This window comes from Chiroxiphia lanceolata, chromosome 6 (genome assembly GCF_009829145.1).
Source record: "Chiroxiphia lanceolata isolate bChiLan1 chromosome 6, bChiLan1.pri, whole genome shotgun sequence".
Taxonomy (NCBI): Eukaryota; Metazoa; Chordata; class Aves; order Passeriformes; family Pipridae; genus Chiroxiphia; species Chiroxiphia lanceolata.
Genome location: NC_045642.1, coordinates 27,790,381 through 27,803,654, shown reverse-complemented (window position 1 = coordinate 27,803,654; position 13,274 = coordinate 27,790,381). Strand labels below are relative to the sequence as shown.

General features: G+C 38.9%; 2 protein-coding genes across 3 annotated transcripts in view; one reads left to right on the top strand and one right to left on the bottom strand.

Moving 5' to 3' along the window:
• CDAN1 (codanin 1) overlaps positions 1-2,978 on the top strand; it is a 35,569-nt gene extending 32,591 nt beyond the window's left edge. Inside the window, exons 27-28 of the mRNA XM_032689772.1 lie at positions 255-362; positions 1,111-2,978. Coding sequence (XP_032545663.1) covers positions 255-362; positions 1,111-1,236 — 234 coding nt within the window. The 3' untranslated portion in view covers positions 1,237-2,978. The remainder of the gene's footprint in view (positions 1-254; positions 363-1,110) is intronic.
• Positions 2,979-4,036: 1,058 nt separating this feature from the next.
• STARD9 (StAR related lipid transfer domain containing 9) overlaps positions 4,037-13,274 on the bottom strand; it is a 100,962-nt gene continuing 91,724 nt past the window's right edge. For both annotated transcript variants that reach the window (XM_032689744.1, XM_032689745.1), the window contains 10 exons: positions 12,648-12,845; positions 11,686-11,869; positions 10,960-11,106; positions 10,210-10,315; positions 9,454-9,596; positions 9,142-9,206; positions 8,854-9,059; positions 8,358-8,437; positions 7,760-7,918; positions 4,037-6,679 (listed from right to left, as the gene is read on the bottom strand). In XM_032689744.1, coding sequence (XP_032545635.1) covers positions 6,578-6,679; positions 7,760-7,918; positions 8,358-8,437; positions 8,854-9,059; positions 9,142-9,206; positions 9,454-9,596; positions 10,210-10,315; positions 10,960-11,106; positions 11,686-11,869; positions 12,648-12,845 — 1,390 coding nt within the window. In that variant the 3' untranslated portion in view covers positions 4,037-6,577. The remainder of the gene's footprint in view (positions 6,680-7,759; positions 7,919-8,357; positions 8,438-8,853; positions 9,060-9,141; positions 9,207-9,453; positions 9,597-10,209; positions 10,316-10,959; positions 11,107-11,685; positions 11,870-12,647; positions 12,846-13,274) is intronic.

Below are 13,274 nucleotides of genomic sequence, written 5' to 3'. Positions count from 1 at the left end.
CTTGGTGTGTTGGTAAACTGAGAGTTGGAAATTATGAGACTCTATGGTAGGGCACAATGTATGAAGTAGAAGAATTTTGTTCACTCAGTTTGGATGTTGCTCTTGTCCTCATTGTCACACCCAGATAAATAATGTGTTTGCTTCTTTTTGCCACGTTCTGATCCCAAAGAAAAATGTGAATTGTGTATGGATAAAGAAACAAACACAAAATCCATTTCTTTTTGAGTTTTTGATATTTTTTTTCTCTTCTGCAGTGGGATTTGTTCCTTTTCTTGCTTCATGGTCTTGTAGAACATGAACTAATGAGAACTAGTGAAATAGAGAGTTGCCTGCATAGCCTTGAAGAGCTCCCTTGGCCCTCAGTAAGTAATTAGATGTGTGTGAAAAATAAGTGAAATAAAAAGTAAAGCTATATAAACAGCCAATTCTTGTATTTCTATTTCATATAAGTAAGGCCTCTAACCTTCCTGTCTGTCATTCCTGCTTAATGCAGCCCAAGCTTGTTACTGTTGCTGTTGTTTGGCTGAAAGCTGTACTTGTGTGAATCCAGTATTGCCCATGCAGCGAAAATGTTTCCAAGAAAACTGTAAACCAGTTTTGAAACCAGCTGTCCCAGTTTCCAGCTCTCAGTTCTAGCCTGAATGCGCTTGCTGCGTTCCAGTTGAGAATGACATGTTGGGAAGGGTTTTAACTGACCCAAAGTGCACTTTAAAACCCTGTGACTCTTACCACTGGAGTGTGAGAGGAGTAAGACTGTTCTAGAGGAATCACACTGTTCTGGCCACAGTCAAAATGTAGGGAACCACCCGAATGCCTTGCTAAAAATGGCAGTATTTCATGGCTGGTGAGCACTTGCATGTTGGAGATGTTGAACCATTTAAACTGTGGCAGTGATCTTTTCTGAGAAGGGTGTGGGTGTTAGGTGGGAGACTGAACATGCAGACCTACAGGCATTCATCTTTGCAGTCAGTTCTGTAGCTCATCTAGGGTCATCACTGGAAAACCATCAATGTGTTAAACCTTCTAAGGTTCTTTACTAGAAAAATTAAGTAAACCTCTTTGTTGACTTTTGTTAGTAAGGGTTCTCTGGTTTGTGTCTGTTTGTTACAGGATTTCTTAAAAGACCTGAAAATGCTGTCCAGAGTATTTGTATCAGAACATCATACAAAGGAGCTCAGGACTAACCCTTGTGAGCTGACCAGACGATCTCTGGGTACTGTGACCGCACAAAGTTAGCAGAGGTGGACTCTGTGGGCAAAAATTACTAAGGAAGACGCAAATGGGATTTTTAGCATTTCTGAATGGATTGGGAGCTCTTTGTTGGGAGCATACTGCAGATAAGGGGTCACTTTGTGCAAAACCTGCACTGTTCGTGGACATTTGCTGTGGTGACTATGCTGAAGGATTTACATCAGCAAATGGATCTCCAAGTCAAAAGTCCTTTAAGCACCTTGATTATGGCTCAGAGCAGCTGTTCTTTAGACTTATAGGCACTTTTTTTATTTGTGCAGCAACAGGCTGTGACCAAACCCAGGAATCAATTCAAGTGGACAAGTGTCTTTGTGATCAGAGAGACAGTTCCTTGGTGTCTGTCTCTTCTCTCAACTCAATGTGATTTCTCATGCTGTCTTGTAAGAAAGCCTCTACTGTCAGGGGAAGGACAACGTGAACCTATATGATACAGAGATGTGCCTATATTTATTTTTCATTGTAAGCTCAATGTTGAAGGTTTGATTTTAATTTTTTAAGACTCATTTTAAAAGTTAAATCATATTAAATACACCAGACCATCAATGGCATTATTCTTAAAGGATGTAGATGCTAAAGTGGTTTTCCATCTCTTGTTGGAAATAGAACTTGTAATTTCCCAGGGGTTTTAATAGAAATAAGGGAGAAAATATCTGTTTTTATTTTTTACTGAAGACGGTATTTTTAAGACACTTTTATAGTATGTGAACATAAATGGCATCTGGCTGCTATCCACTGGTTTTTGTAATTCTTCTTGCCTTGAGTTTGGGTTTTTTCAGTCAGGAGGTGCTGCAGCAAGAAAACTACAGCCTGGAAGAGCAGATAAAGTAGTGAAAAAGCACTGTCATGCTCCCTGGAGAGCAGATTTTGAAAGGAGTCCTTTTCTTGGAGGACAGTGGTATTTTTCTGCCCTTACAGGCAGATTGTCACCAAGGATATGATCTCCCGAAGTATTTCCTTAAACTGGAGTTTGTGGCAGGGACTGCTGCTGACTAGCAGAATATGATTAGATGCTCATTAGCTGTCTCATGGGATCTCCTGCCCACTGCCCGGTAGCAGTGAGGACATTACTTCCTTTTGTCTAGGAGTGTCCTATTAGTGTAGGTTTTTTCAGAAAGCAAGTTCTGTGTTAAAGAACAACATCCAGACAAAGTAAAGACCAGGATTTTTTAGCTTGCTAATTAACTAACCTCTTCCTTGTATAAGGTGAGAAAAGGGAACATCTTGGAGTCCGTGATTTAAGAAAAAACACGGGATTCATTAGGCAGAAGTGTAGCTTCTGTTAAAATATATGTTATGCAGAGAGAGAAACCATAGAGGCACATCAATGTCTGAACTGTACTGAGACTTGTCTTGTTTACTAAGCCCTGTATTGAAAGATTTGGCATGTTCCATCTGCATTGCTCATTTTGGGGGTTTTCTGATGTGAATGAAGGAGAGAGTCCCTAAAAGTAGGCCATGCTGCATATATAGCAAGACATGAGAATACAAATTGAAGCAGCAAGTACACCATATCATGCCATACCTGCATCCTGAGGCTATTACGTTTTGTTTTGCTGCAGATCTCATTTGAAATTGCTGTTTGTCGTAATAAACGTTATAAAATGTCTTGTCTCATGTTCAAGCTGTCAATATATAACCTCTTCGTACTAGGGTGAAGAAGAAAACAGGTGCCTTGCCACAAAGAATGGGGCAGAGAAAGTACAGTAACACCTGCTATCCAACCTGCTGCTGCTTTGCTTCTACTGAAATAGAACTTTGTTATAAAAGTGGAGGGAGGTGGGGCACTGGGACAAAAAAAAAAAAAGGAGCTCTTGGCTCTGGCATGGATTTTATTTGGGTATTGTAAAACTGTTTGTGTAGATACCATTGCTACAGCCATTTTCATGAACTCAACATACCTATATTATCCTTCTCTAATACAACGTTTGGAAGATTTATTTGAAAGGTGGCCAAGCCTCAGAAGCAGTTTACAACATCCAAAGAACACAGTTGTGCCCTATGGGCCAGGAAACAGTCAGTTCTCCAGTGGGACCCAGGTAAGAAGCACCTCTGTTTCTGCATTCTTATGACAGTGCAGTTATTGCAGTTCTTGGGAACCCCATGGTACCCAGCCACGTTTGCTCTGTAAATCCAGACACCTGACTTTGTAACCAAACCTTAGAAGCAATTGTATAGCACTGGATTTTCTGCCTGTGGACACTCAGCAGTGGGACTGTGCTCATGAGGATGCACAACACTGCAGTCCCACTGGGCTGGTGGACTCCTCTCAGTGCCAGTGCCTCAGGCATTGCACCTCTTCCCTGTGCTCTGCTCTAACTGTAGGGCCAGTGGTGCTGCAAGCAGGAGAGCAGTAGGGAGAAGAGAGCTCACAGAAAGCTAGGTCTGAGTCTGTGGCCTTTCTTCGGCCAGTCTTCCCTACTGCAAACTCACAATTCTCAAAAGAAAATTAGGAAAAACAGTGTTATATTAACTTTCTTCTGAATGTGCAGGTCAGGGGAGTTGTGTAACAGGACTCAGGAAGAAGCTCCAGCCAATGTCATTTTTTTAAATACAAAAATAAAAACAAACCAACCCTTTGCTGGGACGACATATGTCACAGAACCCAAATTAAAGCAGTGACTGGCTTATTAACTCTTGTGCCACAAGTTCATATTTGATGTGCATTCCTTAGCAGGCAAGTGGGAGACACACAGCTGTTATCACAAGCTTGCCCTTGTGTTATCCATCTATGGAACTATACTGGATGGAAAAATAGCTGGAGCAAAATAAGGTGGGGCACATTTTCTTGTGTAGAAAATACCATTTATTGTGGATATGAAAATAGCAACCTTGATTTAAGAGCAGAGATGCAACCCTAGGTGGCTCAATACAATTGGTTTGATCATCTGCTGCTCAGCAGGAACTTACAGGAAGTTGGGTTTTGCCTGTTGTGGATTAACAAATTCAATATCTGCTGGGTTTTTGTTTCTTCCTTCCAAACAAACCAATGCCATACATTAGCAAGTACCATAAAATATTGTATTTGCAAAAGAAAACATTTATATAAATAGGCTTTTTAGTATTAATTGAAGAGTGTATTAAAAAAAAATTACATTAATTCAATACCAATAAAAATAAAACTTAGCTTTGATAGCATATAAAACCGGCTCAAACCAAGCATATATAAATAACTTAATTTGTAAACGTAGGAAAAAAGTATATATAAAAATAAACATCTGATGCACTGTACAGTAAGACACTATCCTTCATAGGCACTGGCATCGTTGAACAACAGGAGTCCCCCTAGATGTTTTTCCTACAAAAACTGCTTTATCACTAGTGCCGTGTCCAAAATAAAAGGGAAAAAAAGCAAAGCACTGAGCAAATCTTTAGTGGAAATTTGTGAAAGCAGCACTGGGGACAGACCCAATACACCGTGCTGCTGTTTCTCCTCGTTTTTATTAGGGTTTTAATGTAGCACCTTGTTCGCTCTTCCTTCTGGGTTTCCCCCAAAGGAAATCTGTCATTTCTCTCACAGCAGAAAACTTCTTCCTTGGGGGATTATGGAAAAAATGCATGATGCTGCAAGTGAGCCATGCTGTGACTCTGGCAGGCTTTTAGGAAGAGGCTAAGCCTCACAAAAAAAAAGAACAGTAATATATTGGTGTTAAGATTGTAACCACAACCATCCAAAGATAAAACAAAGCATATTTCTAAATGAAAAGTTTTGTTATACTGTTATACCTGGTCTAGTTTAGGGAGGAAGCCTTAGGCTGGCATGTATCAAAATTGCTCTTAAGTATCAATTTAAAATAGCTATTGTCTTTTCATTTAAAACTTAATATATTAGTAACAGGAAGTAACATAGAAGCTGCAAGCCAAAATTACACCTGTGCAAAGATATAGTAAAAGTAGATCTTGACTCTTGAACTCAAAGGTAGGAAGTGCAGCCAGCTTCACCATATGCTGGGAAAACGGACCTTTTACTGAACGTAACTGTTAAAGGAGCAGGCACTGACTCCAGTAAGGTGGATGCTTGAACACACATTTCTCACTTGACAAATTTAAAGTGCTAGAGCTTCTTGAATAATGTGGGCTTTTTTGAGCTAATGAAAGCATAACATAGCAGCTTTTATTGCTTAGGTATATCTAAAGTGATTCTGTACTGTTGTGCTGAAGAATGAAATGAAGTTATTTGGATATTTGAACTGGTTGTGGTTTTAAATTAAGGAATATGTGAACCAACTAAGAAGTATGTTGAACAAACATGTAAAGCCTGACAGCAGGCTTTTTGGACTAAGTTAAGTTCAACAGAAATCCCATGAGGTAATTGAATGGGAAGGGTCTATACTTGCTGCAGTGGATCAGCTGGTCATGCTATGAACAAAAGAAGTGTGAAGAGACTATGACCAGCCTATATATTCAGCTCTTAATGCATTTGGGTGAATGTGTAGAAGGGCTAATAGAAAAAGCCATTGTGGAAAAATGTTGGAGCTACTCTTACTTGCAGGATTTAAATTCTAGAAACAAGCTGATTACTGAGTATTACCCTAGTCATTACAAAGTGTCACTGTTTGGAACTGTCTGTTTGGTTTCTTTATTTCAAAGCACCTGATTCTGCAGTGCAGTAAAACTGTCCTGAGGTGTGTTGGTTTCCACTGATGCTGCATAGTGTAGTGGGCAATCTGAAACACCTTACACTGGCTGCAAGCAGACAGCCAATTACATGAGAAAAATCTATCCAGGATGTTGGATGACTAGTAGATATTGTGCTGCTTTAACTTCTCAAGGGGAAGACAGGATAGGCAGCTAGCTAAGATAAATGATTTAGCTACACAGTTAGGAATTCTGCATTTGATACTTATCTCAACGTTAGAAAGTAGCTTTGCAGCTCTGCAGCTCTGCTCAAGAGCTTGTAAAAGGTCTCAAGCCGTTCGTGTACTGTTTCCAGCCTAATCTTACTGAAAGAAGAAGGTTGATCACTGCTTGCAAACAGAAATTAAATAATACACTCTAAGATGCTGGCTATTGTAAAGCAAAGTCTCTTCCTCTGCTCTTTATAAAGACAGCACACCTTTCTGCTGTTCCATGGAGGTTTCCCACTGCCGTCTCTAGGAGGATAGGTTCCCAGCTAAACTTGCTGCATTCTTCTAAGCAGCGTTGGTTAAAACAAATGATCCTTTTCTCTGACTATATTTCTGTATAGTCCAGCATTAGCAGTAAGGCTCCTGAAGTGAGGCTTGGTGGTGGCTGCCTTAGGAGCCAGCATTTTCCATTACCTTTACTGACATTTATGTCTCCTTGTGAAATGTCAGCAGCTGTGAAGTGTCTGTGTTTGTACCAAACACTAACTAGCAAGCAGATGTGCCAGTCGAGCAATCACCAGGGGCTGCCGCTTTGCAATGGAATTCAGGAGCCTTGCAGGGATAGCTGGGGCACCAAGATCCACCTGCAGGAATTAGAAGAGAGGCTGCATGTTGAGGTTTGTACCTGTTTTTTAACAGAACACTTCTCCAGCCTGGAATAGCTCTGATGTATCAAGTATACGTTAAGCATGACAGTATTTTACAGCCAAATGCTGTCATTACTCTGTGGTTTGTATCTTTTCCTTCCCAATACTCCATAGACTTTCAAAGCTTTGCTATTTGATGTTATTTCTAGCAGGTATGACCCACATTGCTTTTGAATTTGAGCTTGGATTAAATATTACTAGTTTAAGACACATAGTGTTACTGAAAACATATATGCATATACTAAAAGGCAATATAAAATGCATATAAAATTTTAAAATGCATATATACATTTTACATATGCACTGTAAAATTCATATACTAATTAATGATGTTTTTTAAAATGTATTTTAGAAAAGTTTTAAATAGGTGATTTTAAAGGAGTAATGTCATTTATCTCTACATAAGCACTTAAATAAATTTTACACATTATAGCATTTTCTTCTGGACACTTTTAAATACTAAGTTCCACTGTCTCAAAGAGAGCCTACTTTTCAGATGAGTCTGTAAGAAATGGATGGTGGGATTTTTTATTCTTAACTGGAATACTAATCTTTACTTCTCTTTGTGTCTATTAACTGTAAAGAATTAATGACTTAGGCTAGAAAAATTTAACGAGTATTTTCAGACATTTTTTAACATAGTATAACCCAAGGTAGACTTCCTGTGTCCACAGTAAGACAAAAACGCAAACAATGGCTTGCCATGTGAGAACAAAACATACACTAAAACTGCTAATAAACCTTTACAGAAGAGCTGGGTATCCAAACAAGCAGCTTTAGATGCTGTAAAAACTCAGGAATGTGTGCTTAATTACAATCCTAGTAAGATTGTCTAGCAGGCACTGCTACGCATCATGCCAGATTACAGTGTGAAGTAGAGGTAATTTTTATGGTCACTTCATAAAGTTCATGGAGCATAGCATAAGGACTGTGGTTTTTGTTACTTACCAGCTCTTAAGTGTTCTGATATGTAACAGGCTTTTTGCATTTACAGTTGGACATACAGCAAAATCTTACCTGTGCCATGTAAATAACTCTGGTGATATCTCTTCCATTCACTATGTCAGGTTCCAGTATCCAAGCACTTGGCAAAATCTCTCCCCTCACTGCTTCTTTACAAGGATGAGGCATGGATGCATCATAAACAGACTGAATAGCCAGGACAGACAAGTTCTCCTGCATGTGACAAGATATAAAGGTGACAACTTGAAAAATTTCTTATGCATATAGCAGTATATTTGTGCAAATAGTAATATCTTTGTTTGCCATAAGGCATATTTATCATGTTACTTACTTAAAAAGAGCTCTTTTAATGAGAAATACTATTTCGCATGTGATATATTAAATGTGTTTTTGTCAAAATCTTGCATGTTTCTAACCAGAATAGACTGTGTGACACTTATGTTACTGCCTGATGGGCTTTGATTGTAAATTGTCATTCACAAGACTGTTTTATACATAATTCACTTGTGTGATATTGGCATGGCTTTTCTTTTTGTTACACTGGCACTTCTGGAAATAAGAAAATGAACTTTACTTCTTTCTCTCCTTTGTCCTCGAACGAGGATATCAGAACAACTACTCCTCTATGCTTCAGAGAGAATGTTCACTTTACCTCTTTGGCTTCTACAGTAATGCAGCAGAAATCCCGGGGTTGCTTTAGGTAACATAGGGAGGTATCGGTCACTAAATATACTGGGGAAAGAAAAAACCCAAAACAACAAAAAAGGGGAATTAGACTTTGACAACTTTAACTTGTCACAATTTTCCCCTACCCCTTAAATGCAGATGCATATTTTATTTTGACTTGTTGCCTGGAAGCAGAGCTCTAGTTAAGATGCTGTAATATGTCATTAAAATGCTTTTCCAAGCCATTTCAGGTTTATCTTTACTTTCAGTACTTTAGTTGTACTTCTCAGCAAGATGTGTTAATTAATCCTTATTTTGGAAAAGTGTTGCAAAGCTGAAGTTCCCATATTTCCTAATTAAAATGTTTATTCGGACATGAATAAATGAAATAAGATGCCTCTAAATTTCTTCCTGGCTGACAACCTGAGCTGAGAAAGTCCATCTTAATGATAAGGTGGTCAGTCATTTGTGTGGATACTCACCCAGGTGAATGTGGCTGGTTACCTTCTTGTGTATTCGAGCTGTATTGATAGATCTGTCATACAGATGCCTTTTGCAAGGATCTCTCACTAGTCCCCACACATAGGAAAGAGGTCTTTCTATCACTCCTGCTCCCAGAAACCCATGCCTTGTTGCTGAAGGGAAGACTTTGTAGTACACCTGCACCTCTTTTTCTGTACATTGGTATCTGTCAAAGACAAAAGTATTTGCACACAAGGGCCAGGTATAGAGAAAGGCCTACCCATTATGAAGACGTGCCATAAACTTACTTCCACCCAGCTGCTGCTTGGCATGTGTAGAGGTTCCTCAGGTTATGAGAGCATGCTGCCATTACCTTAGAAAACAATGACAAATGACACCAGCTTCACTCAAACATTCCAGCTAACATGCAACAATCTGCACCCCATGGCTGCAGCCTGGCTCACTTTTCCCCACGCTTTAAAATTGTTCAGTGTGTGCCTCTCTGTATCTGACAAATAGATAACTACTGGCAACGTAGAACAAGACTTTTCCCACCCATTTTTGCTACAACTTCCACAAGGAGATGCAGAAATAAGTGAAAACTCTGCTTACATACTTACCTCAGTGGTAGCATTAGCCAAGATATGTTTGGATAAATCTTGGTATCCTTTTGTTGAAGAGGAGTTGACAGAAATAGTTAATCCATGAGTGAACCTACAGCTGGTGCTACTAGAAGGAAGAGGTGGCTGAATTCTGGTGGTTTCTGCAGGAGACAAAAAAACCATAGGGGAATAAAAAAAAAATTAAAAGGAAACCCACCACTATTCTGAATTGTAGGGACTTCAGTCCTCCATTGGAGCCCCCAGTCATTCTGATCTTAATGAGGTTCTGGTAACATCCCTTGTCTAGACAATCTGTGTATTGGCAATTACACCAAGTTACATCTTGCATTACTCAAGTTTTAACAATTTTTACCACATATAAGAAAATAAAGTAACCTAAGGAAGAATAGGCAACTTAAGTCTTGAGGCTAAAAATAAGAACTTGTATGTACAATTCTATAGTCGTTGCAGCTTTAGCCCCCCTGTGCTTCCTTCCTTCATTTGCAGCATTATCCTCACATTGTCTCAGAACGCTGTACTTTGATGTAACAACATCAAAAGACCAGTTTTAGAGGGAACAAATCACTATTTACTTCTTCAATAAATTCTAAGCAGGCTCTGGCTACTGGTTAATGGTATTTTTCTGAAGTCATGTAATGGTAAGGACATCCTCAAAATACCTAGGGTCAAATCAGATTTTGATTTGCATAAGTGACAAATGTCATTAGGCTTTGGGATACAACTCAGACATAAGCAGATGTATGATATACTTACCAAATGTTGAATCCTTCTGAAGTTGCTCTAACATATAAAGCTGACTGTTTCTAACAGCTGAACGACCTCGTGTGTCTCTTGAAACCAATGTATTTCCAGAAGAAACCTGATTTAAGAAAGAAAGTGCAGAAGTGGGAGCTTTTGGAGTGAACAGGGAAAAATAAATTGTGTTACATAAACAGTGGAATATTAGTAGCAAATCTGCCTTACAAGGTGGGAAGCTTCTCTTTATCACAAGGTAACACCTTTGCCTTTCCTCTGGTTATGAAATGATACCTTGACTCAGGAAATTTAGCAATCAAAATGTAAGGAGCTAGCACAGATGCATACTTCAAAAGTAGCTTCAGGAAAGTCCATGTTAACACACAGAAATTCTTAAGGCAATGCATGTATCATTGAGGGAGGCACACTGAGAATATCAGATTCTATCAGGTTTATCACAAGAAAAGGCTTGTTGTTTCTAAAATATTTGACAGAGGGTGGCATTACTGACAATAATGACTTTTTTATTTTTATCTATGTGTTACAAAAAAACCCCACGGAAAAATAAAAGTGTGAGTGTCCTTTGCAATTAATGGTAATGCTCCCTGCACCCCATGTCACTCATCTGTGTACTCGTGATGCAAACTTGTGCTGCTCAGTAGCTGTGACAGAATACAAACCATCTCGAAAAAGGTCTCTGTTCCTGCATTATGTCTCTATTGTTGAAGCATCTGGAGACATCTATCTCACAGACCCGTGGTTTCTCACCTGCCCTTCCCGGCTGCTGAAGTTACTTGCAGTATATGTAGCAGTATTACTGCTATTGTAACCAGATGTTGGGCCAGAGGAGAGGCTGAGGCTGGAGTCTGTACATAAAGTGCTTGTACTTGCAAGAGTCTTCAGCCTCGCTTCTTCCTGTAATAGGTATCACAGTATTACAAACAAACCCACACAAAACTTTCTGTCCACAGCAGCTAGTCAAATCAGTGATAACAGCCTGAAAGATGAAAGAGGAGTGACCTAAAGAAGTCCAGTTTCTTTCAAGGAGTGTTGACAAAAACAGTTGCCCTACAGAAAGTATTATATAAGCAGGCTTGTTTGAAAGACTAGGATTATATAATCCATAGAGTGAATCACCTTGCAAAACTAGGCAATCTGGGAAGATGCAGCTTTTGCTGTTGTTATTCTTCACATACAAGAGTCCAGGCTATTAAACCAATGCTAGGATGTTTCTAAGAGGAAAAACCTTTTTTTTTTTAAAAGATCTCTTTTCAGTCCCAGCTTTTGCTCTTTGTTTACTTCTCAATCCCCTGACTTAACTTCCTGGTCAAATGTAGTTGTTAAAGACTGAAGATTTTACCTTACCAATGCAACTACTCAATGCTACTACTCAATGCTACTACTCAATGCTAGCCCAGAAGACCAAATAAAAATGACATAAAAAGAAAATACCGAGAACGTCAAGATTATTTATGCTTTTGATATAATGTTCACCTTCTGTAACTGAGAAAATAATTGTTCCCTTATACGTCTTTTTTCTTGCTCTGCTCTCTCCCGAAGTTTGTCCCTTGCTCGTGCAATTTCAGTTTTAGTTTCTTCTCGTGCCCTCTGGTAGTCTCGGAGCAACAGTTCAATGTCTGAAGGATGCTGAATGCTTCTTCTTTTTGGTTCTTGAACTCTGTAAAAATAGGCAAGTAAGGGGAAACATACATAATTACAGGAAATTTTGTCACCCCTACAAAATACCGTGAGAAAACCATATTTCACCATGGAACAGGAAAGTTTGCCAGAAAAACAAGTGAAACTCACCACATGGGCCTCCAAAAAGTTTCTCTTTGCTTACTAAAGGCTGAGTGGACATTAGCCTTGGAAAACTACTCAGACTGCAAGTCCAGTTTACCACTCAGATTATTGCAGTGATTTCACTGGTTTCTAAGTCAGCTCTTCATATGATCTAAGGTCAGGGCTTTGGCATATCACATGTGAGTTATTTTGGAAAAATAACTATCTCTTGACCACAAAGGAAGCAAAAGTTGTTAGGGGATATGGTGGGGAATGAGAAACTGAAATTCTAAATGGTGAAGTGTTGCAGAACTTTTCTGAACTGAAATGAAACTGAATTCTATGTGGCTTTTAAGTTAGTGAAGTATTAAGAGGACAGATTGGTCTCCAATCAGTCCAGACTGAATACTTGGCTATCCGCATCATATACATATAATAAATTAGACACTTGTTATGGACACTTGTTACTTAAATAAAACTAGACACAACATTTTAATTAATTTTTTTTTTTTAATCAGGCACATGTTTTTCCTGAAAACACTTTCTATCCCAAAGGTTAATGTGTTCATATTGAGAATTCTGCCACGGAAGTCTTGGATGTCAGTAACAATGTGCACCCATTGTGAACACTGCTAATGAACATTAGGCCAAAAGAGAGGTTTCTAATGCCCTACCTGGTATTTTCCACCACATCTCTTCTCAGCTGTTGCAGATATTCTCGGCGTCTGCTAGGGAGATCTAGATCCCTCTGGCTTGGATCCAGAGTCTGGAACAGACTCAAATGCTTTTGAGGACTCAGACTTCGGCTTCTTTGGTATCTCTGCAGCCTTTTTTCTCTTTCCTTCCTCAAAGTTTCAATAGCTCTCATGTGTCTGTTAGGGAAACGTGATTGCAGTGACAAAATGCACCCTGCAAAGTTACGTTTTCTGATTTTTTAAGGCACTTAAATATTAGGTAGCTTTGTAATGTAAAAATTTATAAGAATCTAATACCATCTAATACTCCTTTGTCCACATGCTGACAGATGATGCAGAAATTCTAAAACTGCTTTTCTAACAGCAGGAAATGCACGAGAGGGTCTTGGTTACTGTTGGTAATGGTTGAGAGACAAATTGAGGATGGAGATTAATGTGGGAGCTGGTAAATTTTTTGTTTCAACCTTTTCCTAACCTGAATTCTACAATCAATTGCAAGAATCAAGGATCTTGATTTAAATTATTTATTTTGCATATTTATGGGGGGTTAAATTTTATTTGGTTTATTCATACTGCAGCATTTATTCACAGAAGAATGAATGAGAT